Source organism: Callospermophilus lateralis, chromosome 3 (genome assembly GCF_048772815.1).
Source record: "Callospermophilus lateralis isolate mCalLat2 chromosome 3, mCalLat2.hap1, whole genome shotgun sequence".
Lineage (NCBI taxonomy): Eukaryota > Metazoa > Chordata > Mammalia > Rodentia > Sciuridae > Callospermophilus > Callospermophilus lateralis.
Genome location: NC_135307.1, coordinates 116118553 through 116145428, shown reverse-complemented (window position 1 = coordinate 116145428; position 26876 = coordinate 116118553). Strand labels below are relative to the sequence as shown.

Here is a 26876-nt window from a genome sequence, read left to right as displayed (position 1 = left end):
TCTTAGAGTTGAGACTTACTGATCTGCTCCTTATCCACTCTTGTGTTGGTGCCCAGGTGTCTCAGATGAATAGAACCTGTCATCCCTGGGGAGCTCTGTCCAGAAGGGACATGAACTGCATGTGCTGTGTCATTGGTACTCTGGTTGATGGGAGTTCATGGACCATGGGAATGGGGGACCCAAATATGATCAAAATTTGGGTGGTCAGGAAAGTGTTCCTTTCTGGAGGAGAAGATGCCCTGTCATGGGTAACTGGGGATCCTGTGTGGGCTGCCTTCCTGAAACTGGTTAGGGCACACTAGCACCCAGTGGACAAAGAAGTGAGCTAAACAAAGGTCTTTCCCCCCCTCCTGGCTTGTACACCAGGGCAGGCAGGGCTCTTAGCCAGTTAAGAATATTCCTTCTCAAGGAGACCCAAGGACATTCAAGGATTAGGCCTCCCAGCATCTGTGCAGAGAACTGTCAGAACAGAGCTGCTCAAAAGTAGAAATGCCAGCTACGGGTGATGTCACCACCCTAGTCATCCCCTCCCCCTTGGGAGGTCCTGTGGTGGAAGAACAGCCCCTGAAAGGCTGCACACTTCCCAACTCCCCTATCCTACTTCCAAAATTCCTGCCCTGAGGGTTGCGGGGAGGTGGTCACAGTAGGCTAAGAATTTGGATTAAGAAATCATTGAAGAAAAACTTCATGCTATTCTTCAGAGTTCGGGGGATCTTTTAGCCTCCTTCCTGTCAGACTTGGTTGAGGATCCACTTCACTATGAACCAGACTGCAACCTTCCCTGGCTAACCCCTTCCTTCTAGTCCCAATCTATCCCCACTTCCCATTTCTGAGCTAATCTGGGTCTCAGACTGTCTCAGGGTGTTGGAGAGTAGAGCTTATACATCAAGCTGAGCTAGTGGGATTTGTCCTTAAGCCTGCAGCATGTAACACCGGGAGGGAGGACACCCAGCTGGATTCCTCGGCTGGCCTGAAGAGGGGGTAGCACACGGAGTGGGGGCTGTGCAGCTGCTTATGGGGGGTCTGGATGGAGTTGGAACTCCTCTAGGCTGGATCACATAGGTGATGTCTGGATGGAATGGGAACATAGCGAGAAGGTGATCCAAAGCCAGTCCCCTAGTGCCAGCTCACCACAGGAGCCCTCACACAAGCTGCGGGTTGCAGCCCGCTCATCTCGCAAAACCCCATCAGATCCTCCCGGGGAGAGGCGCGTGCGGGGGGTGGGGGATCCGGCCTTTGGATCCCGAGTTGGTGGCTGCTGCGGACGCATTTCCTCGAAGTCTTACCTCGAAGGGCTGGGTCCCACCCGCGCGCCCTGTGAGTGCCTTGCGAATTTCCCCTACGCCCTTCTGGCTGGGCCGCCGGGAGGCTTCGCATGGGAAAGACCAGCGCGGGGTTCGCCCCCCGCTAGTGTCACTGGAAAACCCTGGGAGCCGCCCCGACGCAGCGCGTTTCCCGGAAACCCCCTCTCCAGGCTGGTTGCGGGAAGGCAGGAGCTCCGCATCCATACAACCGACACGCCCCCCGGGGGAGGGTCGGAGACCCAGGCAAGAAGCAAAACGGACAGGGAAAGGAGAGCCCAGAGCTCGAAGGAGACTGGAAAACCCCGCCCCCGCCCCCAATCTTGAGGTGGGGATTTTGCAACATAAGCCAAAGCCCTACACTTGGCGGGGGGCGGACCCAGCCCTTGGTCAAGGAGAGATATTTGAGGGAGCTGGAGTAAAGACGCCTTCTAACCCGGTCCCTAAGGCCCAGAAAGGGTCCACCCCGCGTCCACGGCGGAGCCCGCCCCTGTCCCCCGTCCCCGACCCCTCAGCCCGTGCGCCGCTGCCCCTTTAAGAAGCCCAGGTAGGCAGGCCCGGCTGCGGGAGCCGCTCCTATGGCAACCCGCGAGCTGCGGCGGCTTCATGAATATTCCGGGGCGCGGGAGCCCAAGAGCTGCCGGAGGGCGCTCCGGGGGAGGCGGCCGCTGATGTAAGCCCGGCGGGCCCCTGGGCTCCGCTCGGCTGCGGCGGGAGCCCCAGGACCGGCCGGCCCAGCTCAGTCAAGGAAGCGAGGCTAGCTGGCGAGACACCTGCCACAGAGCCCGGGCGGCGAGACAGACTGACAGCCCGACAGCCCGCGGGACGCTTGCCGGGGAGGCGCGAGAGCAGTGCGCTCTGCGCTCTGGAGCGGTCCCTGGAGCACCGCGACCGCAGCACCGCTTCTGCCCGCGCCCATTGTTCCCCGCGGGGGCGGGGCGCCTGGAGCCGGGCCGCGCGCCGCGCCCCTGAACGCGGGAGGGAGGAATAGGGAGGGAGCGCGGGGTCCCCGCGCCCAGCCCGGCCTGGGAGGAGGCGCAGCGCGGCGAGCCGGGGGACCCGGAGCCGGACTGGGAGCCACCCCGTGGCGCGCAGCCTGCCCGAGTATGGGTTCCTGAGGCAGCCCCGCGCTGGCGGCGAAGGACGCGTCCCCACAGGCGGACTGACAGGCGGGCGGACCTGGAGCCAGCCCCCAGCTCCGCTCCCGCACCCCTATCCCCGGCCGGGTCCCGGCTCCCGGCACCATGGACAAGCTGCCGCCGTCCATGCGTAAGCGGCTCTACAGCCTCCCGCAGCAGGTGGGGGCCAAGGCGTGGATCATGGACGAGGAAGAGGACGCAGAGGAGGAGGGTGCCGGGGGCCGCCAAGATCCCAGCCGCAGGAGCATCCGACTGCGTCCCCTGCCCTCGCCCTCGCCCTCGCCCTCGCCCTCGGCAGCCGCGGGCAGCACGGAGTCTCGGGGTGCGGCCCTCGGGGCGGCGGACAACGAGGGGCCGGCCCGCAGCGCGGGCAAGTCCAGTACGAACGGAGACTGCAGGCGCTTCCGCGGGAGCCTGGCCTCGCTGGGCAGCCGGGGCGGCGGCAGCGGTGGAGTAGGGAGCGGCAGCAGTCATGGGCACCTGCATGACTCCGCGGAGGAGCGGCGGCTCATCGCGGAGGGCGACGCGTCCCCCGGCGAGGACAGGACGCCCCCAGGCCTGGCGGCCGAGCCCGAGCGCCCCGGCGCCGCGGCGCAGCCCGCAGCCTCGCCACCGCCGCCCCAGCAACCGCCTCAGCCGGCCTCCACCTCCGGCGAGCAGCCCTCCACGGACACTGCTATCAAAGTGGAGGGAGGCGCGGCCGCGGGCGACCAGATCCTCCCTGAGGCGGAGGTGCGCTTGGGCCAGGCCGGCTTCATGCAGCGCCAGTTCGGGGCCATGCTTCAACCCGGGGTCAACAAATTCTCGCTGAGGATGTTCGGCAGCCAGAAAGCCGTGGAGCGCGAGCAGGAGAGGGTTAAGTCAGCCGGGTTTTGGATTATCCACCCCTACAGCGACTTCAGGTAAGATGCCTGGGTTTGTATCCTGTGGGTGCTTTGAGCGATCTCAGGCATGCTTCCTCTCCCACCCGTTGTCTCCCGGCCGGAGTTAACTTTCCCTCCTTGCGCTGGGAGCTCCAAGAAAAGCCAGGCGCCTCTAGACTCCCAGACACCCCCAGATCTCCTCCTGAACCTCGCTGGGAACTTTTCTGTTCTCAGGCTCCTGTCTTGTCTCTTCTGGCTGGCATTGGAGAAGGCTGAAAAGGTGTTCTGAGCCTGGCCCAGCCTTGCCTGCAGCCAGGATAGGGCTCTGCCACCTTAAGCCACACATTCCACCTCCCTCCTCAAGGCTGCAGAGTCAAGGTGGCCATCCTAGAGGCGCTCCAGGTCATTTAGCCTGCAGAGCACGGCCGTGAAGGGAGACAGACTTCTTAGTAGCTGGGCCAATTCCTTGGGTGCTGACTGCAGACATCAATATCCTCCTGGAACCCTGGGAAACTGCAGCCAGGCCCCTGTATGCCTGAGGTCACTGGGGTTTCAGGCCCAGGATGAAAGCCATCTACGTTTTCTCAACCCTAGGTTCAATGCTCCTTGCTGAATGTTGGACCCAGAGCAGGCACCCTGGGCATCTGGCTTCCAGCCTGGTAGTGCAGAATGACCTTGCTTATAGTGGTCAGTGAAGATGCCTGGTGTCCTGACTGATGTGCAGCTGTCCTGTGACCCCAATCTGGTCCAGTGCCTCATCTCCACCAGAGTCACCCAAGCTTTAGTAACTGCTAGATCTCTCATGTCATTTGTGGGTCTGCAGGCAAAAGGTGTGACTGCCAGTCAGGGAGAGGGACCCTGCCCCCTCCTGTATCACCTGAGTCAGATGCCACTGAACAGCAGATGCCAGCTGGGGCCTGTGGGACATATGTATGTAAGAGGGATTGTTGTTGCCTCTGGGGTCGGCATCAGGGATGGCCTTACCCAAGCCAAGGATGAGGTCTTCCATTGCCCCTCTGGGCTTTCCTGACACACCAGGTTGAGATGAGTCTGGGAAACAGTCATTCTTTTTAGCTGGGTTTCTCTCATTCTCCCTCTCTCTGGACCCTCCCCCCTATTTATCTCTCTCGCCTAACTAGTCTTCTTGCTTGCCTATATAAATGAGCATTTTGCCAACCTAGAGCCCTCTTTGCAAACTCCAGGGAAACTGGATTTGTAATGAGAGCAAAGCCATTTTCCATCCAATAAGAGAGATTTCTCTGGTTGGGAATGACCAGTCAGACAACACCGGATGGCTTAAAATAGGTGGTGAATAGAGGCCCCTCTCTCACTCTTTTTTTTTTTTTTTTTTTTTGAGGGACTTTTTTCTTTTTTCTTTTTTCCAGGGGAAGGGTTGGTTACCGGGAATTAAACTCAGGGGCACTCAACTACTGAGCTATATCCCCAGCCCTATTTTGTATTTTATTTAGAGACAGGGTCCGAGTTGCTTTGTACCTTGCCCTTGCCATTGCGGAGGCTGGCTTTGAACTGGCAAATATCCTGTCTCAGCCTCCCCAGCTGCTGGGATTACAGGTGTGTGCCACTGTGCCCAGCGCTCGCTCGCTCTCTCTCTCTCTCTCTCTCTCTTTTCTGAGGGACTGTTCTTTCTAACCTAATATTCAGGCTTCCCAGAGGGCAAAGAAGCCAAGGGGCAGACTGAACAAAGCTATAGTCATCAAAATTGTGAGCAAATGCTTGACCCTCCCCTCAGAAGCTGTGTCTGGATTTCCAGTGCAAGGTTCCTAAAGAGCGAAGTCCTCCTGGCCAGGACTGGGACTTGAAGATCCCAAGCTGAGCCAGGGATGAATGGGCAGGAACCATGTCTCCTCCATCTCTCCGGGTGTTCTAAGCTTCTCCTCTGAATACCTCAGTAGTGGCACAGACCATTCCTGTATCATCCACTTCAGATTGTTGAGGGGCCCTTCCCTCTTGTGCTCAACCCCTGCCTGCCTTCGTGGTAGAAAAGCTTCCTTTTAGAGTTCTTGTCACCAAGCTCATTGCCAACCCCAGGCATGCTTAGCCTCCATCAACAAAAAGCACTAATTGCGGACCTTCTGGGCCCTGGGCCTTGCCCTGCTGGCCTCCCTTATCTGGGGTGGGGAAGTGCTAGGACTGGGTAGATTTCATCCAAAGGAACTTCCCACTTTCCTGTTCTTACCTCTGCCCTTCCTGGTGCATCAGTCTGCAGTCCACCTGCTGTGGAACCTTCCACTTAACTGCAGGCTGCCTGGGACATGGAGTTGGGAGGAGGGTGGGTGACACAGGGAGAGATTGGATGCAATAGGACTGATAAATGGATAGTGGGAAAAAGGTCCAACTGGACTTTGAATTTGGGTTAGTGCAACAAGCAACAGGGACTGGTGGCAAGTATGTGCAGCCTTGAAGCTATGCGATGCTGGTCTGGTGGGAAAAAGAAATCCAAGAAAGATCCTCTCTGTGTATGCATGTCTAGAGGGGTGGTGGTCATACCTCTCCTGACTCTAGGCCAAAATAATTAGCTTCATCTTCAAGTCAAAGAGGCAAGGGCCTGGCTAAGTTGCCTAAGCTTAGAGAACTCATCACACAACCCAGGCTAATCTACTCCCCTCTTTGTTAGCACCCAAGCATTGGTTCCTAGAGTTTCAGCCACCAGCATTGGGCCCTGTATGGAACCAATCATCATTGCTCTCCTCCAGTTTCACCAGAGTTTCTACAAGCATTGCCCGGGCCAGTTGAGGATTTATTCATCATTTTGACGGGCAGGAAGCATTGATCCAGCAGAATTGGTTTAATAAAGAATCGCCAGCAGACCATGATAGATTGAGTTTGTGGTTTAGAGTTCAGAGCTGGCTGTGATGGACTGCTTCTGGCATCTGTCCTGGGGGAGGAAGACTGGATGCCTTTTCCAGGGCTGGAGTGGACTTGCTATGAGGGACCACCATAACTTGGGCTGTGACTAGTAGTAAGCTTTTCTTGACTACCTCTGCTTCTTGTCACCCCCAACACTGTGTCCTACCTACCCACATGGCTCTTCCAGTCTACAAGGACTTTGCCCTCCCCTCCCCTTCTGTTCCCCATTTGCCTTCTGAAACTTATATTTATGGTTAAAGGAAGAGACCAGCACATGACAATCCCTGAGAACATTGCTCCCCAGGCTTCTGCCTAAGGCTGGCATGGCTCCTTGGTCCCAAATGGATCCTTCCTTCCCCAGGTGCCATATCCTAGAAGTCAAGGCTTGGTGGTGGGAACTTGAAACAAATAAAGTGTAGTGTCTAGATAATTCTGTTTTTCCAAGAAGAGGGGAGGGGAGAAAGGGAGTTGGGACAGCAAGGGAAGGTGTAGCTGGTTTTGTTCCCAGAGGCTGGTGAGTCTTTAAGCGTTGGGCTCCAGGGTTGGCCTGGGTGTATATACCTAATTATCTGTCTAAGTGGGTGTCTTGGGGGCTGTGAGGGTGAATGTGGAGGCCAGCAGGGAAGTCCCTAGGCAAGATGTTAGTTCTGGGACTTCTGCTGTTCCCTCAAATCTAGCTCAGCCTTGAGAATGGGGGTAGGCAGAAGCTCGGCTTTTCTCATTCCCCTGCCTCTACTGTCTCTTGGCCTGAGCTGCCTAAAGCTGTGAGCAAGGGAAGGGAGAGGAAGGAAGGGCCTAAAGTATCCTTACCTTGGGGCAAAGACAGCTGGGCTCTGAAATCATGGACACTGGTACAATGGCCTAGCAGGTCCTAGGTATTGTCCTGACTTCCTGCTGCTGGTCCTGGAAGTGACACTTATTGTCACTGCTTATCTCACATCACCTCTCAGCCCTGTCTGCCACGAGGCCCTGCTTGAGTTAGGAGCCTTCTTTGAGCCTCAGTTTTCATACATAGAAAATGGCAAGTTCTGTTGCCTTTCCCTGTGTCAACGGTGGGTACCACCTGGAGGTAAGAGGTCATAGTGAGCTGCCCGAAGACCAGGATGCTGTTGTGAGCCACACCTCCCCTGACTACACTGCTTTCTTCTCCTGGTCCTGGGCAGAGCTCGGGTGGTACAATGGGCAGCTGGTTCTCTAGCTGTGAAGCACGGCCACCTCACAAGACTGGGGCTGGTGAAGCTCAGGAATTGGTGAAACCGAGAGCCAGGATCCTCAGACAAGCTGGGTAGAGAGGCCTGGTTGTCTCTGTGGCGAGGCTCCAGTTTACTCTGGTTTGGCGGCAACATGTGGGGCTAAGGGCTGACTTCTCCCCTGCCTGGCCTTGTCCCTTAGTACCTCAGTGCTATGACCGCAGACCTTTATCTTGTCAGGTAGCCTACCTTGCATAGTATTGGTTTGTCTGCCTGTCCATCTTCCCTCTTCTCCCAGGCTTTAAGGCATTCCTACTGTGAGCCACACCTTCCTGACCACACTGCTTGGGTCACTCTGGCCACCATCTTCTGTCCCTCACTGGCCACCTCATTGCATTTGGTTGAAGCTCTGTTTGTTATGATGCTGCTTCTCGCTGTAGCGTCCTCCAACTCACCCGAGGATTTTGTTGAAATACAGACTCTGATTTCAGTAGGTCAGGGTTGGGATCTGAGACTCTGCACGCCTGATAAGCTCCCACTGATAAGCTCCTAAGTGGTGCTGCTGCCACCACTGCCCCAACTAGGACCAGCACCAGGCTTAAAGTACTGAGTTTACACCTCCTGTGCTTTTTCTGTACTTGGCCTGAGTTCCCTGAGGGCAGATCCTGTGTCTTCTCCCTTTGGTTTCAGAGCCCTGGGCCTCCAGCACCAAGCTCAGAGTGGTGGGTGAGTGCTGTGACCTGGGTGCAGCCAAGCCGCAGAGGTCTGCTAGCAAACTTGGGGATGTGAGATTCAGTCTACTTCTCTTCCTTTCCTGCACTGCTGTGTGAACCCTGCTGGCCCTGGATGCTGGCTTCTGGAGTAGGGGTGAGCAGGGAAAGCCAGGTGGCTTCAGGACGCTTGTTAATTTATCTCATGTCACCACTTTCTCAGCTTCTGTCCCATCCAGTGGGCCAGAGGGCTTGTCCTGGTTGGGGAAGAAGGGGCAGGTCATATGGTGACTGCTGTGCTGCAGTGAGACTCCCAGAAAGGAACATATGTTGTCTGTAAGAGAGTCCCGAGATGACAGGGCAGGGGAGCAGGTGTGAAGTGGCCCTGACAGTGGCCAGTTGGGAGGAAGACAGAGGCATTTGGGAACAGCAGCTGCCTTAGCACATTGAGCAGGGGCTTGGCCCCAATCTGATGTGTTCTTCTTCTGCCCCAGAGTCTGCCCAGCAGCCTCTCCTGTGGGCTGGGCTTGCCTGTCACTTCTCCCTGCCCCCTCCTACCTGGAAGGCACCAGTCTCCATTCAGATGATGGGGCTGACAAGTGTCATAGCAGCCCAAGTGGCCCTTGTGCCGGCCACAAGACTGGCAACCGTGAGGGAATTCACCCAGATCTGAAGGTCCTGGCCCAGTACCTCTAGGGGCTTGTCATATAACTAAAGAGGCAGCAGCTCCAGCTTGGCTCAAGGGCTCTTACAAAGCTGCTACTGCCAGTTTCTAATTAATAGAAGGGCCACTGAGGCCAGCCAGGTAGTCCTGCTCCAGCCCAGGGGATGCTGAAGAATCCATACTTTCCAGCCAGAGAGGGCCATGGAAGGGCAGGGGCATTGTCTTGGCTTCAAAGAGGATGTTTTCTGCCAGCCAGAAAGCATTGCTATGGCCCTGGAAATCTGTGTTCCCAAGGGCCAGGAAGCCACTTGGAAACACTCTCTACTATCAGCACCACTCAGAACTGAGGTGGGAGGTGAGCTCCATCACTGACGGTGCTCAAGGTAAGACCCAGAGAAGTACCGAGATGAGAGCTTGCCAGACAGCATCCTGTGGGCCAAATACCCCAAACCCAGGGGTGCTATGTTTGGCCAGCATAATGCATTAACAAATCTGAGCCAGCGTTTTAAAAGGGAAAGATGTAGGGGCTGGGGTTGTAGCTCAGTGGTAGAGCGCTTGCCTAGCATATATGAGGCACTGGGTTCCATCCTCAGCACTGTATATAAATAAATAAATAAATAAATAAATAAATAAATAAATAAATAGACGTCCATCAACAACTAAAAATATATATTTAAAAGGGGAAAAGAGGTAATATAAAAATATGGTTTGGGGGCTTCTTTTGAAAAAACTAGAAACTCTTGATGGCTCTGGCCTCACATTCCCACACCACAGCTAGCAGCTGGGGGAGACTAGAGGCTGCTCCCTTTAAACTGGCTTTTGCTGTCCAGTTTGCCCACAGATCCCAGTTGTCCCTAATGTATCTGTTTGTCTTACTCCCAGCTGTGTCACCTAGTCACCTGAACCCTGCAGGTTTCTGAATGTGTAGTCCTCCACTTGAGGTTCACAGACCGTAGCCACTAACCACAAGGCACCTGCCATGGGCTGGCAGCTTCACATCTCTTGCTTATCACTCTTCACAGTGGCCCCCTAAGTAGTTTTATTGTCCTCAATTTATAGATAAGGCTCTGACGGGGATGGAGGAGAGATTGCCTCAAATTATATCACTGTGAAGTTCCAGAACTGGAATTTGACCCTGGTCTCTGGGACTCTGAACTCATATTTGACTTTCCTTTTCTCCCTTCCTCCCTCTTCTTCTCACTCTTTCCTCCTCTTTTTCTTTTGTTACTTTTTTTTTTTTAAAAAAAAAAAAAGTGTAATTACATGACAAGATCAAGAGAATATTCTCCTGAGAATTAAAACATTAAGGAGGGGCTCAGCAAGGGGGTGGTGGTGGACGGTAGGCATAGGAAATTGATCAGGTCTCAGAATCCCAGATCTGGAGAGGCTGTAGCAAGCCCTGGCCTAGAGACCTTCTTTTGTAGAGAGCGGACAGAGAATCAGAGGATAGTGACTGGTCCAAGGTCACAGAGGAAGTCTAGTCAAAAAATCAGAACCAGTTGGTTACATCATGTGTCTACAAAGATCTTAAAGCTTAGGTTCCTTCCTGGCTTCCCACTTGGAGGGTTTTCAGAGAAGACTTTTCCTGATTGGTTTTGTCAGTTGAAGCTTCTTATAATCCCAGCCTCACACCTATTTTTCTGGACTAATAGTATTTTCAGGGTCCCATCATAATTTAGGTTTGGGCTGGGTATGTACGTTACTCAATGATAGAGCACATGCTTAGCACATGGAAACCCTGGGTTCAGTCCTAGCCCTATAATAATAATAATAATAAAATAATAATAATAATAATAATAATAATATAATAATAATATCATCATCACATGATAAGGGAATCTTTCCATATCTGAAGATGTGGAGTCTGGGGGCTGAGCCATGCTGCTTGAAACCCTAGTCCGATGGCTGCCACTCCTGGGTTTGTAAGCCAGGATGACTGCCAACCTGCTCCTTCCTTGGCAGGTCCCAACTTCTGTGGAGCCCATTTTGGTTTTTGAAGCGTATCTGGGTACCACCAATGCTCCTATTCCTGGTGAGAATGATCGTGGCTCAGAGGGGAGGGGGACAAGTAGCCAGTAGTATCTGTGTTCTGTCCTCCAGAGAAATAGATGGTCACTTTGTCTATTCATTATATCCTTCAAAGAAATGAGGATAATTGGTCGGTGGATTAGGACTCAGCATGTGACCAGACTATGGTCAAAGCTCAGTCTCTAATGAAGATGGGGTTCAGTGTGTAATCAAGATCGGGACTCAATCTGAGAACATGGATTGGGCTCAGGCTGTGACCAGGGTAAGGACTCAGCTAATGACCAGGATCAGGGTCAGTCATGACTAAGGTCAGGGCTCAGTCTGTGACCAAGATAAGGTCCTGGTCCAGGGTCAGGGACTGAAGTCCTTGAACAAATCCTTTGAACCAATCTCAGGGCCCTCCCTGAGGCTCCAGGGTCTGGGGCAGGTGGGCTTATTGCCCCTGACCTACCCAGGGCCCACCCCTTCAGGAAGCCCTCCCTGCATTCCCTGAGCTTCCATACCCCATGGTATGTGAGCCAGCCACCTCTGCTTCTCTCTGGGAGGTAAAGTACAAATTATAAATAAACAACAGTGCCCCTGCTGCTGCCCATGCTGGAACCACCAAATCCCACACGTGACCACTCCCCGCCCCACTCTGCTTTCTCATTGTTGGGTCTGGTGTCTGGTATTCCCAGCCAGGCAGCAAATTCAAGGCGCCTGCAGAGCAGTGCTCAGGGCTGGGGACACGAGGCGTACCAGCTCAATAGAGGGACTCCCTTCGCCCGCTGCACCCCCAGCTCTGGGCTACCACAAATTACAGAGCAAGCAGCAGGGCCTCCAGGTCTGATCACGGCAGCTGCGGGGGCCTGATAATTGGCTGCTGATGATTTTGTGTCTGTCTAAGCATTTACCCATGTGGGTGGAAGTGTTATGTCTGTGTGAACGAGGCTTTCAGAAATTAATACGTAATGGGACTGACTTAAGCATTGTTTTCTGGGCTTGGAGAGGGGCAAGCAAAGGGGGTCATGCCCCAGGAGACCATATAGTCCATTCTAACACTGTGTCTGTGATGGGGAAGGGGGACTCACAATAAAGAGGAGGATAGGGTTTCATCTCCTCTTGAGGTACCCAGGTCTAGTCTGGGGGAGTATAGACAAGTGATAGACCTGTGTGAATTGATAGTTAGGGGAGGCTTCCTGGAGGAGGTGGACCTGGGCTGGATCTGAAGGAGAGAAAATCATTCTACACACTTTCTGGAAAGGAGGTGTCTGAGTGCTTGGGGAGGATGTTGGCAGACGCTGAGGGCAAGTTACTCTGAACCATCTGTGTGAATCTGTATCCTTAAGTTCTGTCCTTAACCCCAAGGGTTCTATGTCCATAGCCTGGTCTCCCTGCCATGCTTTTGAGCACCTTGGTCTTTGCAGCCTAGGGGAGCTCTCAGGCCGCAGTCCCAGGTGTGCAGCCCTGGAGAAGACCCCTTTCTCTTGCCCTACTGGGCCTGGGAGGCAGGTGTTGCTGCTGCCTTAGTGTCACTGAGCATGTGGCCAGGAGCCCAGAAGTAATTACCCTGTGGTTCCCATTGAAGGCTGGAGCAGCCCCTATCAATGATTAACAAGAATCCCAGTCACTGGAGTCCCCAGCCACATGCTCTTCCCACCTACATTTTGTCAGAGGACGTGAGGCATCTGTTCCCTTCCCCGGGGACGGGAAGGACCCTCAGTTACACAGATCTCATAGATATCATTAGAAGGTCCAGCAGAAAAGCCTCTGCAGACAGGCCATCTTGTTGCAGCCCAGAGGCTGGTCCACCTGGAGCCTTGGGGCCTCCCATCCTGAACTGGCCTAGCTTGTGATGACCCCTCCCACTCTAGAGTTTGCCCCTCTGACCCTCATCCTGTTCTGCCTGGTGATTTCAGCAAACTCCTTTCCTCTCTCCATGTCCAGGGTCAGGGCTCAGTCTGAGGCTGAGAAGAGAGCAGAGCTAATTGGACAAATAGGTATTGAACCCGTAATCCTGACCCCATTAGTGCAAATTGAGCTGGCAGGGCAGGGACAGTACTGCTGACCAGTAGAGCTGATGAGAATCTCCTTCCTCTTCCTGGGGATTCTGCTGAGGCCCAGCCAGGCATGACCCTGGACCTACACAGCCTCCATAGTCCTGGAGCAGATGGGGGGTCCCTTACCTATGGGCATCTTACTGCTGAGGTTTTGGGAACCTCAGGTGGGGTTTCCTTGGTCGTGTAGTTACACACCCAGCTGCCCAATTATAGCATGGCCCCTGTAGAGTGGTGGTTATTCTTTCTTTATTCCCTGGACATCCTATCCAAGGATTGACAGACAGGGACCTAATGAAAACAAGCTGAAATGTTGCACTTTTTCAAAGAGCCCCAACTATGCCCTCCCCGCTCCTAGGGGTCAATTCCTAGGGGCTCTTGAAGCTTAGACCTCAGAAGAGTTCAGTGTTGAGCACCCATGGAGCCCCCAGGTCATACTGGAAAGTGTGTTTGGAGGATCCCTGTGAGACACGTCAGCAGGACTGTCCACTATGGGTTGGCAGAAGAAAGAAACTGAAAAGGCTGTCTCTCCTGCCCCAGAGGCTCTGGGGGGGTGGGCAGCTTCTGGGGATAGGGCCGCGAGGACAGCCCTGTGAATCAGAAGCCAATCATGTGGTCTTAGGTGAGGCCTCACTTTCCTGTACCTTGCTTTCCCCAGCTGAAAACAGGACTGAAGAGGGGCTGGGTTTTAGCAAGATCTCAAAGTCTAAATTGGCGATTCCTGCAGAGTTCCCTGGGAGCTTTATATAATCATGGTGCCTGGGCCTCCCCAGGTTAGGCTTGGCAGGTACAATTTTGGAAAGCACCCCAGGTGATTCTGTTTCCATCACTTTGGGAGCCCATGAACTGGGGCATCCCTATAGCCCTTTCAGTGTTAACAGTCTGCAGTTTTCTGATTGCTCCGTGTGCTTCCGCCCTTCAGTGGCTCCCCAGAGCAGGTGTAAAATCCTGACTTCTGGGCCCAGCATCCAAGCCCATTGGTGATAGGCCCACCTCTCCAGGGAGCTGTTCCCCTTTCTTCCATACAGGTTGTTAGGAATCAGAATCACAAAAATGTGGGGCCGGGCAGGACCTCAGGGAACATGGCCCTTGCTCAGCTTCTTTGTTAGACTGTGTTTTCCTGGAGAGAAGGCACAGAGACCCACCCAGCTTCATGTCTTTGGAGCCCATACACTCCCAGGGGATCTTTATTGCTTGACCTGCCCTCCCCCATCTCAGAAGAAGGGGGGTTATGTATAGCAGTATTTAGCTCCCCTTTATGGGGCAGCCCTCCCATAGCTTCCTCATCGGCCCTTCCATGACCAGTGCTGACTGGCCTTAGAACATTCTGCCCCAAATCCATCCCCAAGCCGTATGTTGCAATGCAAGCCTGCTTCCTCCTTCACACTGGTGCACTGGTGGCACCTTCCAGCGTGAGCAGGTGAGCTCTCCTACCTCATTACCCCAGAGGTTGTGCTCACGTGCTACTCCACAACAATAGCTATTTTTGTTCCCTTCGTCTGAGTGGTAGAACAGGAGGTTCCTGGGGGAGTGGTGTTTGAGTCTTCTTTGAATCTTGTAAGCTGAGCTGAGAAGTTCTCCAATTGCTTGTCCTCTCCCCAGTTTTCCCCAGATGGTCTTGTCAGCTGGGCGAAGCACAGAAGAGTTAGGCTATTAGCTTGAGGGAACACAGCATCTTGGCAGCCTGGAGCTTTACAGAGCAGAGCAGATGTCCCCTGCTGTGCAGTTTGAGAATGTGTGCTCTCTCTCGCACACGTACACATACACTAGTGTGGGTCTGTGTGTGCACAGACTTAGGGACTCCAGAGGTCTCGGTCCATCAGAGAAGTGATGGATTGTTACCTTGAACTGTTCCTTTGGCCAGCCGTGCTGTCAGGATGGTGCAGCTACAATCTTTTCCTCAAGGAATTCTCTTCTACAACTTTCAGGGCTCTTCATGGTCCCCAGAAGAGTCCTGACTTTTTAGTCTGGTGTTCAGAATGCCCTCCATCTTCTCCTCAGACCCATGTCAGGCTGGTGGGGGAGTCTGAGTTCTCTGAGGTGCTTCCTTCCCTTAGCAGCTTCCACCCACTCAGCTGCCCCGGCTGGCCTCTAGCCTCTACACTGAGGACTCATGGAATCTGGTGTGTCTTTAGACACCACTCTACAGGGGCCATCATAGAGGTCCATTCTCTCTAGAACCAGTAGGGAATCTAAGAGCCAAGACTTGTTCAAGATCACACAGCAAGTTAGTCCCCATCAGAGACTCCTTCCGTTGTGTGGCATGGGCCTCGAGCCACAGTGCCGACCTTCCTGACCCATCGACACCCCGGGTCCCACTCCATCTCTGAGGCTTTGGTAAACAGCAGGCCATGCTGCCCTCTGCTCCTGCATCCATATCCTAAAGCCTGGCTGAATTTCTCCTCTGGTTGTCCCCAGCCTATGGCCAGACAAGCTCCTCATCTCATTCCCCAGCTTAGGACCCTGTCTCTCATGGAGCTGGCCTGAGTCCTCACTCCTGTGGAGTGGGTCTGCCCTTCCCCAAGACAGGGCTGCTTGAGGTGGGGCCAGTCCATTCTCTCAGATTTCTCATAACCCTCAGTCCGAGCCCTGCATCTTAGTGGTCACAAAAATAACTATGATGATGATGATAATGGCTAAATACATCAAGTATTTATGCTATAGAGTGTGTTAGAAATACCATCTTGTTTCATTCTGCCAGAGTCCTGGGACATGGGCATTAATGGTCTCATTTTGCACATGAGAAAATGGGCTTGGAGAGGTTAAGTGACTTGCCCAGGGCTGCACAGAGGTGGCCAAACCCCAGAGCAGCCTTGTCATCACTGTGGAGCTTGTTAGCAATGCGGATGTTAGGCTCCACCCGGCACCTACTAAAGCCCACTAGTGTGGCCCTTAGGAGGATCCCTGGGTGTTCATATGTGCAGAGGCACTACACTGTGTGACAGAAGGGTCGCAGACATGGAAGAGAAGATCAGTCACCCTCAGACAGCTCACTTTCTCCCTGGAAAGTGGCCAAGATTAGCCCTCAATGTATCATGACAGGCTAGGACCTCGGCCCAGGTCAGAAAAGGGCCAAAGAGCTAGGGGCATAGGGTCATTTGGAGTTAAAAAAAAAAAAGCCAACAAATCTTGTTACTCAAAAGAACTATCATCACAGAAAAATTAGAAAATAAAGGTATGTCAAAATCCAAACCTACCTCCGCCCCCCCAGCCCCCATGAACCAAGCACTCGGTGCCCTTGGCTTTAAATCTAACTGTCTGAGGCAGCCTCTGGCAGCCCAGGGAGAAGCTACCTGGGAGCCCTGTGATTCTGAGTCAGAGATTTTGAGGTGGGTTAAAAATAGAGCCCTAGTGGCTAGGCAGTGGTGGGAGGAAGAAAGCAATTCATCTATTATAGTGGTGAGACCCTGGGGTCAGTGAGGGGAGGCTGGGCAGGAAGGAGGCAGTGGTGGGGGGCAGGAGGGTGTGTGTGGGTATTCTGTCTCCAGTGATCTAGGCAGGTCAGGCTGGAAACAGTCTCAGCCTCAGTTGCCATCTTTAGAGAGCCTAAAAACAAAGGTGATGGAAAAGGATCGATGGGAGAAATTGAAGACACGGACAAGAGAGGGGGTCTCCTGTAAGGTCCCTGGGGAGGAAAAGGGAATGATATAAAGCAGGTAAGTGGGAGAGACCCTGATTCCCTTGGGACTGGAAGGAAAGGAAGAGGATGAGGATGAGGGATACGCAATCAGGTCTGGTTGTGGAAAGTGGAAGCGGACATTCTGGTGGCTTCCCTCTTCTCTGTGGAGTACAAGGTGGTGTCATCCACTGATGGTGAAGGGGAACATGGCAATCAGTCTCAGAGCTTTGAGGTGAGAGGCAGTCATCTGAAATAATTGCTCTGGAGAATGGGTAGGGAAATTAGCTAGAGGTTCCTGGGGGATGGACCTGCAGAGGCAAGCGCCCGACTGCATTTGGACGTTCCATGAGAATGTTGAGGCACAGGGAGCTAAAGGAACTTGGATATTTAGTAGAACTGGTCTGAGGTTGTGGGGTTTTCTGAAAAAATCCCATACAATCTGGCCCAGGGTTCTGGTTTTTGAAGAGGGCTCCAGAAAGGCAGGGCATAAGGATTAGTGTATTAGAGAGGTGCATGAACTAGACCATTATGTCTGGGGTGAGCAGATTACAGGGAGGCAGGCCTGTTCTTTTGGGGAGGATCTGAGGAGTCAGCAGACTGTGAGCTCCCAGGACACTGCAGGATAGATGAAGCCCAGCTGCATGAGAGCTGGTCAGGAAGGAGGCTGGAGGGGTTGGCTCACCTGAGACTGCAGAGATGGAGCAAGGGGATGTGGTGACGTGATCCAGAGTATGCAGCTGGGATGGATGCCTAGCATGGAGTTGTTAGGGTCAGGGCTTTCAGCTCTCAAGAGCTGGGGGTTGTCTGCGTCGATGATAGGGAGTAGAAGTCACTCAGGGTGATGGCAGGATTTGGCATGGAACAGAAGGTTGAAAACCAGGTGCCAGTATTGCCGTGGTCCCTGAGGGTAGCAGATGGATGCTGGAAGGATGGCCAGCAGATGACAGGATGCCCAAAGGATCTTATAGACCTTTCTACCATAGGAAGGAAGTGGCAGCAGTAGGGAGAGGGGACAATGCTGACTCACCCCTGACCTTGAGGCATGAGGGATTTGGGAGAGTGATGACCTTACGATGCAATTAAGGTTCACTTAAGGGGAGAAGCAGAGGGGTTAGGGAGTGAAAAAGTTGAGATGAAGGTTCCTGGAAGAGAACACGAGAGAGAGATTAGGGAGGGAGAGGAGGAGTATGTGGAGGCACAGAGACAGGGAGTAATAAAATATCATTTGCCAGATTCATATTTCTGTAACATAGTTAGAAAGTGGGGTTCTATAGTCAGCTTATTTGCGTTTTAATTCTTTAAAATTTTTTTTTTTTAGTTATAGGTGAACACAATATCTTTATTTTATTTTTTTTATGTGGTGCTGAAGATCGAACCCAGTGCCTCACACATGCTAGGCGAGCGCTCCACCTCTGAGCCACAACCCCAGCCCCTGAATTCTTTTTTATTTATTTATTTTTTGGTACCAGGGATTAAACCCAGGGGCATTTAACCACTGAGCCACATCCCAGCCCCTTTTTATTTGGAGACAGGGTATCACTAAATTGCTGAGGCTGTCTTTGAACTTGGGGATCCTCTTGCCTCAGCCTCCAGAGCCACTGGATTATAGGCATGAGCCATCATGCCCAGCTTGCATTCGAATTCTTGATCTACCACATGTAACAAAGTTCTCAACTTTGTGTGCCTCAGTCTCCTCATCTGTAAAATGGGCATAATCACCGTATTTCCTTCATAGGATTTTATGAGGATTAAATACATCCAAGGTGCTAAGACTAGTGCCTGACAAATAGTAAGTGCCAAACAGAATTTGACTGCTGCCCTCCTCCATTTACATGGTCTTTATTATCACTTTGGGTGGTATCTTCATTGGTCCTGGAAAACCAAAGACTAGATCACAAATGGAGGGGAATATCCCAGCTTCCATCTTTTTCTCAGACATGAAGATTCCTGGGTTATTAGGTTCCATGGTTTTTGCAGGGGTTGGAATGAGGGTCATGTGTTACCTGATGAAGGGTACGACATTTGCTAATATAGACATATAAGCCCAGAGTAGGGACCATGGTTAGGCAAATCTCATGAGGAGGAGGACACTTGGTCTTGATTGAGGGAAGAGATTTCAAAAGATGAGGGTTTTCAGAAAGGGAACGAGGATGTGGATGTAGATGGGCCAGCAATGGGGTGAGTGGGGGACGAGAGCAGAGATAAGAGGGAGAAGAGGGAGGGAACATCAGGGTTCCAGACCCAGGAGCCCAGGCTTTCTTCAATAATGGTAATTCACCACAAGAGTTCAAGAGAGGGGCGACTTCATCATAATTTGGAAATAAAATGCAGACAGTGTGTGAGTTGGAGAAAAAGAGGTTGGGGCTGGAGACCAGGCAGGAATGGGTGCAAGGGTCCAGGTGAAGAGCAGATCTGGGCCAGATCAGTCAGAGGGAGATTCGGAAATCACGATGGAAGAAGCCAGGTGAGACTTGGTAGCTTTGCGGGGGACTTGTGGGGATGGGTGGAAGGTAAGAGAAGGCTCTGGGGGGTGACTTGAGATTTGGAACCCAGGTGATTGAAATGCAGACTGCGCTGCCCTCCAGGGGGACAAATTTTGCAGGCAGGTGGGAATGCAGGTCTGGTGGTAGGAGTGGTGTCTGACTAGAGCTGTCCGCTCGGCGGGAGCGGGAGAGGATGGGCCTTGGGTGTGCTGCTTGTTTTGGAGAGAGCCTGGGGACCATGGGATCTGCCCCTCACTACTTCTCTCCTGGGCATCCAGAGCCCAGCTGACTCCTGTCAGCTTAGAGAGCCCTGGGGTAGAGGAGGGTCCTCTGGCTTTAAAAGAACGAGGCCTTGGATTGAGGCATTTATGAACTCCAGGATGTCTGAGTCTGGCTGTCCACTGGTTGATTCTTTATCAGGACATGACCTTGGTTACATAGCTTGGATTTGGGGACTTATTCACAGGTGATTCTGGGGCAGAGCATTGCTAGGGGAGCATTGGGTATCTATTCCAAGGCTTTGGGAATACTACTGTTTCTTCCTTCATGGGTCTTAGTTTTCTGTTCTTCAGAATGGGTGCAAATGTTCCCAATTAACTGACTGCTAGTGACCAAGGTGCTTTTTTCTCGGGGGTGGTGTGTGGCACATACTGGAGATTGAACTCAGGGGCCCTCGTCCACTGAGCACATCCTCAGCTCTGTTTTTTATTTTATTTAGAGACAGGGTCTCACTAAGTTGCTTAGCATCTCGTTTTTGCTGAGGTTGGCTTTGAACTCACCAGCCTCCTGCCTCAGCCTCCTGAGTCTCTGGGATAGGTGTGTGCTACCACACCCAGCTCAAGTTGCTTTTAACATTTGAGAGGTGTACTACATCCCTACTCAGGAAGTACCTCAGAAGACTCCAGGATCAGGAAGGTAGGTCCCTTTGCATACCCTTTGAAGCCCCCACTTCTCCTGTCTCTGGGACAGGGGCTGCATGAGAAACATGCCAGAAAGGCTTGTCTTCCTCCTGCCTCCCACTGAGGTGCCTGACACCCTCAGACTCTAGAGTCCCACAGATCTCTCTGAATCTTGCCTCTGTTCCTCATTAGCTGTGTATCTTGGGCAAAGACTTCTCTTTGAGCTTCAGTGTCATTATCTATAAAATTAATAGCAACCATAGTGTTGGTGTGAGGGTTAAATGAAAAAAATTCGTGGAAAACACAAAGTAAGTGTGATATTTTGGGGTCTTTTTTTTTTTTTTTTTTTTTTTTTTTGGTACTGGGGCTTGAACTCCCAGACACTGAACTACTGAGCATTCCCTGGTCCTTTTTATATTTGATTTAGAGACAGGGTCTTGCCAAGTTGCTGAGGCTAGCTTTGAACTCACAATCCTCCTGCCTCAGCCTCCCGAGCCGCTGGGATTACAGGCATATGCCATGGCCCCTGACTGGGGTCTTTATGAATAAAGGTTTTTCTGTCACCAAGGAGCACCTGATGAAAAATCCCAGACACATTAAGGAATCACTTGAGAGGGTTATGACCATCAGAATTGAGAATGAAGATGGACTAGGGAGCTGAGGATGCCAGGGGGAGGCTCTTGCCAAGTTTCTGGAGTTGGACCTGCAGAACGGGGCTGGCAGGCGTGACGGGCGCTGTCCGTGGTGCTGAACACAATTCTTGGCTCAGGCCTGCCCAGGCTTTCAGAGATCTGTGCAACCATCTGGCAAAGAGCAAGGAAGGGTAGTCCACAGGGCCAAGGGCAGCTTCCAAAGCCTGAGTCCTCTCACTCCATTTAGGATCACTTTCCTGACTTCACCCTTCTAGACCACAGGAGCCCACCTTTTGGATGCCGGGGCTGCATGGGATGTTTTTCACATCGCTGCCCAACTTACCTTTCCACCCAAGCCTTAGCCTCTGATGGGATCATGAATTTTTGGGTTATTGCATCTGGATTCTGGAGTAAATAGATTCTGTTATCTGACTAATCATGTATTGTGGCCCCTGCTGTCTGTCACTGGCTTTCCTGAGTTTATTAGAGGTTTCCCTCCAATCCCATTCCCAGTAGATGCTTTGCTTTGTCTCTTCTCTGAAAAATTTAACTTCCACATCTCTCACCTCCTTCCTGAAAATCTGTTGGTTTGAGTTATTTATTCACTCATTTCATAACATGGAACAAAGGCCAAAACATTTACATATAAGAATTAACTTCATTCTCTTAACAAGTTTACTAGTTAGGTACTGTGATTATCTTCATTGAGCAGATGAGTAAATTGAGGCAGGGAGAGAGTGAGTGATGGAGTAGGAGTGGAACCCAGGTGGGCTGGCCCCAGAGCCTGTGCCTCTTCCCACCAGATTATGCTGCCCCCTCAAGCAGCTCTGTGAGGCTCCCATACAGTGATTTGTGGAGACAAATGCTCTGGTGTTCCGACCCCAGCCCAGACCAGGCACCAGAAATAACTTGAGCATCTGGAAACTCAAGATTGAAACAATTAGTCAGAATGTAAGGAAATGGGTGTTTTTGCCTCTCGTAATTTGGTTTTATGAAGACCACTAAATGCAAACATTCTCCTGTTAATTACTGTCTTGAATTTGGTCTATAATTGAGAGAACTAGAGCTGGGGGGAGCGAAGAAACCCGCTGGAGTGGCAGGCCTGCCCAAGTAAGCATTCCCAGCCGCCTCGCGCACCCGATCTGTTAATTTTAGAAACTCCTCTAGCCTGGGCATATTATTAGCTTTATGTACAGAGGACCACATGGCCCTCAGTGGCTTCTCTATGCCACAGTTTTTTTTTTTTGGTTTGTTTTCTTTACCCCAAGAAATTAAATGGAAAGGAATGACGGTGGTGTGTATATAGGGGTGTTTGTGTACTATATGTGTGAATGGGGATACCTGGACGTGGCTTCTAATGAGTATATACAGCTGTCCTGGAGTGACATGTGTGCAGCTGGGCAGAGAGTGTACACAGCTCAAAAACACCCCATGGAAGCTGAAAACATTCTCCTCCAACACTCATTAGGGGATGTGTTGTATTCTTTGCAGGAGGGTGTGATGGCTGGGGTGTGGCCCCAGACCTTCACTGGGTTGTCCCAGCAGTCATAGGGATATTGGAGCTGAAGAAGGGGTGGTGAGTCCTGGAGAAGGGAGGAAGCAGACATTGACATCTGGGCACCAGCCTTAGAATGAGAAGTTTTGGCTCCTCTGAGGCCCTGACTTTCAAAGGAGCTGCTGGAAGCTGCCTTTGCAGAAGCCACCGTTCCCTGAGTAGTGTGACTTGGGACAGCTGTCTTGCCTACCTTCAGTGAGGTAGGCCCTGCCCTCTCCTTGACTCACAGCACCATTTTGAGTCTGCCAAAGAAAACAGTTTGCTGTGAAGTAATTTCTTTGCAAACCTGGAACTCTTTGGGCAGGAGCACTTCAGTTTTGGGGGGAGCCCTCTGAAGACTTGAAGAGAGAGAGCTCGTCTTTCTCCCATTTACTTCCTTCTGACTTCTCTGCCGTGGAGAGTGAAAGATGGCTGAAAGGTTATTTATTCTGGAAGAAGGTATGCTTATTTCTGCCTGACTCAGTACCTTTATCTGTCTCTGTGTAATTGTCTGAATTAATAGTAGAGAGAAAGAGCTCTGCGGTGCAATTTCTCAGTCTTGGGACCAGCCCTGGGATGGTTGATGCTTGGGTAGGATCTTTGGAATGACTGGCCTTATCTTCTAGATGCAGGGTCTGTGCCTATCTGTACTGTCTCCACACTCCAGGAGGCCCCCTGCTGGACCAGGTAGAATGATCACCCAACACCGATGAGTTGACTTTATACATCTTCACATTGCTCAGCCTCTCAGAGGCTTTGCCCTGAAGATCCCTTTGACCTCCCTGAGGAAGGACTTGCAGGTGCTTTGAGGCCTTAGGACAATGATGCTGGAAGCCCTGAGCTGGTCTCCCTTGATTGCACTGAGTGGTACCTCACTGGTGCCTGAAATCCCCCTATTGACACCTCCTGCTTTGATGCTACCCCTGTCCCATTCACACCTCCATGCTAGGATGCAAACCTCTGAGGGAGGAAGATGGTCAGACATTTTCTGGCTAAAGAGGACATCAGAGAGCCAGTGGTGGGAGAAGAAGACGGAGGCCCCGAGTGGGGAGAGCACGTGCTGTATATTACATAGATACCCCTGACAGAGTCAAGGTTAGAACTGAGGCCTCTGTCTCGCAGGCACTGCTACACCTAGACTTTCCCTGCTCTCTGATCTCTGTCTGATAACCTGTCTCAGGCCACAGCTAACCCTCAAGGAGGATGGCCTGGGCCTGGGGTGCTTGAGGTGAGCTGCTCTTGTCATTAAAACAACCTCTCACTTTCTTCTGGGTGTCATTGTTTGACTTGCTTTTCAATCTGACTCTCACTAGAAGGGTGGGGATAAGTGGAGGAGGCTTGTTACCTGGGGCGCTCACCAAAGGGCAGGAAGGAGGTTATCCTTAGTGAATGAAGAGCCTCTTTCTGTGTCATTTCCTTTGTCTGCAATCCCCACATCTTGCTCTGGTATCCATGTGCCTGTCTCCTGAGTCTTGGAACTTTCCAAGACTTCTCTCTCTCCCATCTGCTCTCCTTTGGAGCTTTCTCTCTTAGTCTTGTAACTTGTCCTCTCTCTCCTTCTGGTGATTGACATCCTGTGTCTCTGGGCAGATTTTACTGGGATCTGACCATGCTGCTGCTGATGGTGGGAAACCTGATCATCATTCCTGTTGGCATCACCTTCTTCAAGGATGAGAACACCACACCCTGGATCGTCTTCAACGTGGTATCAGACACATTCTTCCTGATCGATTTGGTCCTCAACTTCCGCACAGGGATTGTGGTGGAGGACAACACAGAGATCATTCTGGACCCGCAACGGATAAAGATGAAGTACCTAAAAAGCTGGTTTGTGGTGGATTTCATCTCCTCCATTCCTGTGGACTACATCTTCCTTATTGTGGAGACGCGCATTGACTCAGAGGTCTACAAGACTGCTCGGGCCCTGCGAATCGTCCGTTTCACCAAGATCCTCAGCCTCCTGCGCCTCTTGCGTCTCTCCCGCCTCATTCGATATATTCACCAATGGGAAGAGGTGAGTGGTCAGACCAAATCTCTTGGGATAAAGGGGTATTTTCTCAGGTGAAGAGAAGAACCAACAAGTAGGTAATCTCAGATAGTTGGACTGTACTGTCAGATTATAGCAGGCATACCTGCTCCAAAAGGAGAAATATTAGTAATTTCTTGGTCTCTTGTCATGTGTTAAGATACTACACAAAGTACTGTGCACACGGTATTCCATTGAAGTCCATAACAACCACAGAGCATACCCTATAGGTACATGGAGACCCTTGTTTTTCACATGAAGAAACTGAGAGACAGGGATGAAATGATTTACACAAGGTCAAATGGTGAACCTGGAACATGGAGCTGACTGACTCCAGAGCCTGCCCTGATAATGACTGCACCATATTTGGGGGGTTGTAAACTCTAAGTCTTTGGGGGCCTGGCAGGGAATGTGAATGGGTGAAAAGGGCCAGTTGGGGACAGTAATGAGGGTGATGGAATTGGGTTAACTGAGGAACATTCCTTCTGTCTGTATTGAGCAGCCTCTACTTGGTTCTAGCTAATTGCTGCCACATAGGAATAGGCCAAAGAGGTTGATAGATCTACAGCTGTATCATGAGAAGCAGAAATCTTGATTTTTATACAGATTTTGTTGGCAATTATCTTAGATTGAGTTTTTCTGGAGCAGACCCTCAGAGGAGGATTATGTGAAAGTGATTTTCATGGTAGCATTCCTAGGTAAACCTGATAAGGGAATGGAGAAGAGGGACAGGGAAAGTTCCAAATCCAAGCAAGTGTGGGACATTTAGCAAAGTTCCATGGAGGGTGATTTTGACCCTCTGCTGAGGAGCTCTGCAGACAGTATACACCATACATTGATGTTGTCCCAATTACAGAAAAGAGTTGGAAGGTTGCTATCCCCTTACCTGTCAGTCAGTGGTTTGGGGCCTCCCCACCCTCGGTGCAAGCAGCCAAAGCAGTTTCCAGCAGTCTGGGAAGGCCTCTGATACAAACACTGGAGGAGGTAAAGTGCCTGGGGAGCCTGGAGTCCTGTGCACAATCACAGTAAAGGGATCCTAGGGGCTGCGGGAATCGGCTACAGCAACTAAAGAAAAAATTGTAAATGAACTGTGTGGGCCAGCACCATTCTGAACAATCCTAACTCATCCGTGAGCTGGAGCAGTTATCTGTAGGAGGGAAAAAGGAGGACTTGGGCCACGGGGAAGAAGCATGGGTGACCTTGCTGGGCACTTCAGTCTGTGTTCGCCACCCACCCATGTTACTTGTTTTGGCAGCAACAGCAGGCAGGCTAGCCTGGGGGTACCTGGAGTTGTGGGGAGTCGTGTTTTATGAGACACCCACCTTGGCATGTGGAGTGGGCTATGCTGGGGAGGCTTCTTGCTGGGTACATTTCTCGCTGCTTCTTGCTGCTGGTCTCCTGACCTCCAGGACCCCTGCTTGATCAGATGGAAAGTTCCATGATCAGATTACAAAGTCCTCTTCCCCCACCCCCAGCAGCAGCCTGGGCCCTGGCTGGCAGCATCCATGGCTGATGGTTGGGGCACCGGCAGATTCAGGTCAGAGGCGTCATGAACACATGTGCCGTGCAGAAGTGCCTACACCAGCTTGGCAGAATTGCTCTGTGGCAGAAATTCTCTTTGGCTTAGAAATTTACATTATTCCTGCTGACAAAGAGGAGCAATGACTTGCCCAAGGTCATGCAGCAGAACTTTGGCAGAACTGGGGCAGAATCCAGTTGGCTCTCTTGGCTCCCAGCAGTGTGGCAGTCTCTGCCTGGTGTAATGGAATGCTCAGGGGCTTTGGAGCTAGAATGACACATTTGAGACCAGAGTTAAAATGCCAGCTCTGCATTCCTAGTTGTGTGACCTTGGTGCCACCTTGTCTCTCTGAGCTTCATTCTTTCTATCTGCACAATGGGTGTGAGAATTTCCTGATGGCTGTGGAGGCCTTCACATGAATCCTGGTGAGAGGAGCCATTTCATAAATATTACCCTGTTGTCTTGGTAATATTTCATTGTTTCCTCACACGTAGCTGGAAAGGTAGACAGGGCAAAACTTATCACTCCTATTTTCCAGAGAGGAAATTGAAGATGAGAAGGGTCAGTTGCCCCAGGGGTGGTATTTTTGACCAAGACGTCTTGTTCTCTGATTCCATGACTGTGACTCCATTAATATTCTCTCTGGTGGCTGGGTACATCCCCAATGGGTGATGGACTCCATTCAGTCCAGCAGGTCCTTGCTGAGCATCTACCTGTGCTCTGTCCTGGGTGGGACGCTGGGGATCAGAGGAGTAGGAACGACTCCCAACTGAGATCAGAAAGGGGAAAAGTGTGGTGGGTGATAGGGTGGAGAGCAGGGAAAAGTTTGTGTCAGGTTGATCTGTGTTACCTGTGGGACATCTAGGTCCAGAGAGATGTTACCATGTGGGTCTGAGCTCAGGACTGAGAAGGGACAATTCCTATAGTGGTCGGTATCTGTGAAGGAAGGTTACAGGCATATTTTGCAGGATGCCCTGAGAGGCTTATCTCCTGGTTTCTGTACCAGGTAGAAATGGCTCCCTCAGAACCTGAGAAACCCTTCAACTTCTATTGGTCTTGGACTCGGAATTAGACCGTCATCAAAGCAGCGATGTGTTGGCTGCCTCCCTTCTCTGGCCCTGGTTTTGGTCTCCAGACTCCAGCACTCTGGGGACTGATTTGCTCCCCATTTAAGGCTGGGGCTCTAGTGGCCATGCTATTTGATGGGAGTTGGCAGAGTTGCTGGCTGCCAGACCAGGTGAACCTTGGGACAGGGCTAAGCTCTTCTTTACTGTCCCTACGCTGTACATTCTGGGGCTCAGGCCCAGGGTTACCGTCCCCATTGTTCCTCTGGCCTGGCTATCCTCTGGACTACCCAGAATTGAT

The 26876-nt window shown here is 51.8% G+C and overlaps 1 protein-coding gene across 1 annotated transcript in view; it reads left to right on the top strand.

Annotated features, from left to right (window-relative positions):
• Window positions 1-2545: 2545 nt before the first annotated feature.
• The window catches only part of Hcn4 (hyperpolarization activated cyclic nucleotide gated potassium channel 4), a 38471-nt gene continuing 14140 nt past the window's right edge, over window positions 2546-26876 (top strand). Inside the window, exons 1-2 of the mRNA XM_076848682.2 lie at window positions 2546-3342; window positions 23557-23980. Coding sequence (XP_076704797.1) covers window positions 2546-3342; window positions 23557-23980 — 1221 coding nt within the window. The remainder of the gene's footprint in view (window positions 3343-23556; window positions 23981-26876) is intronic.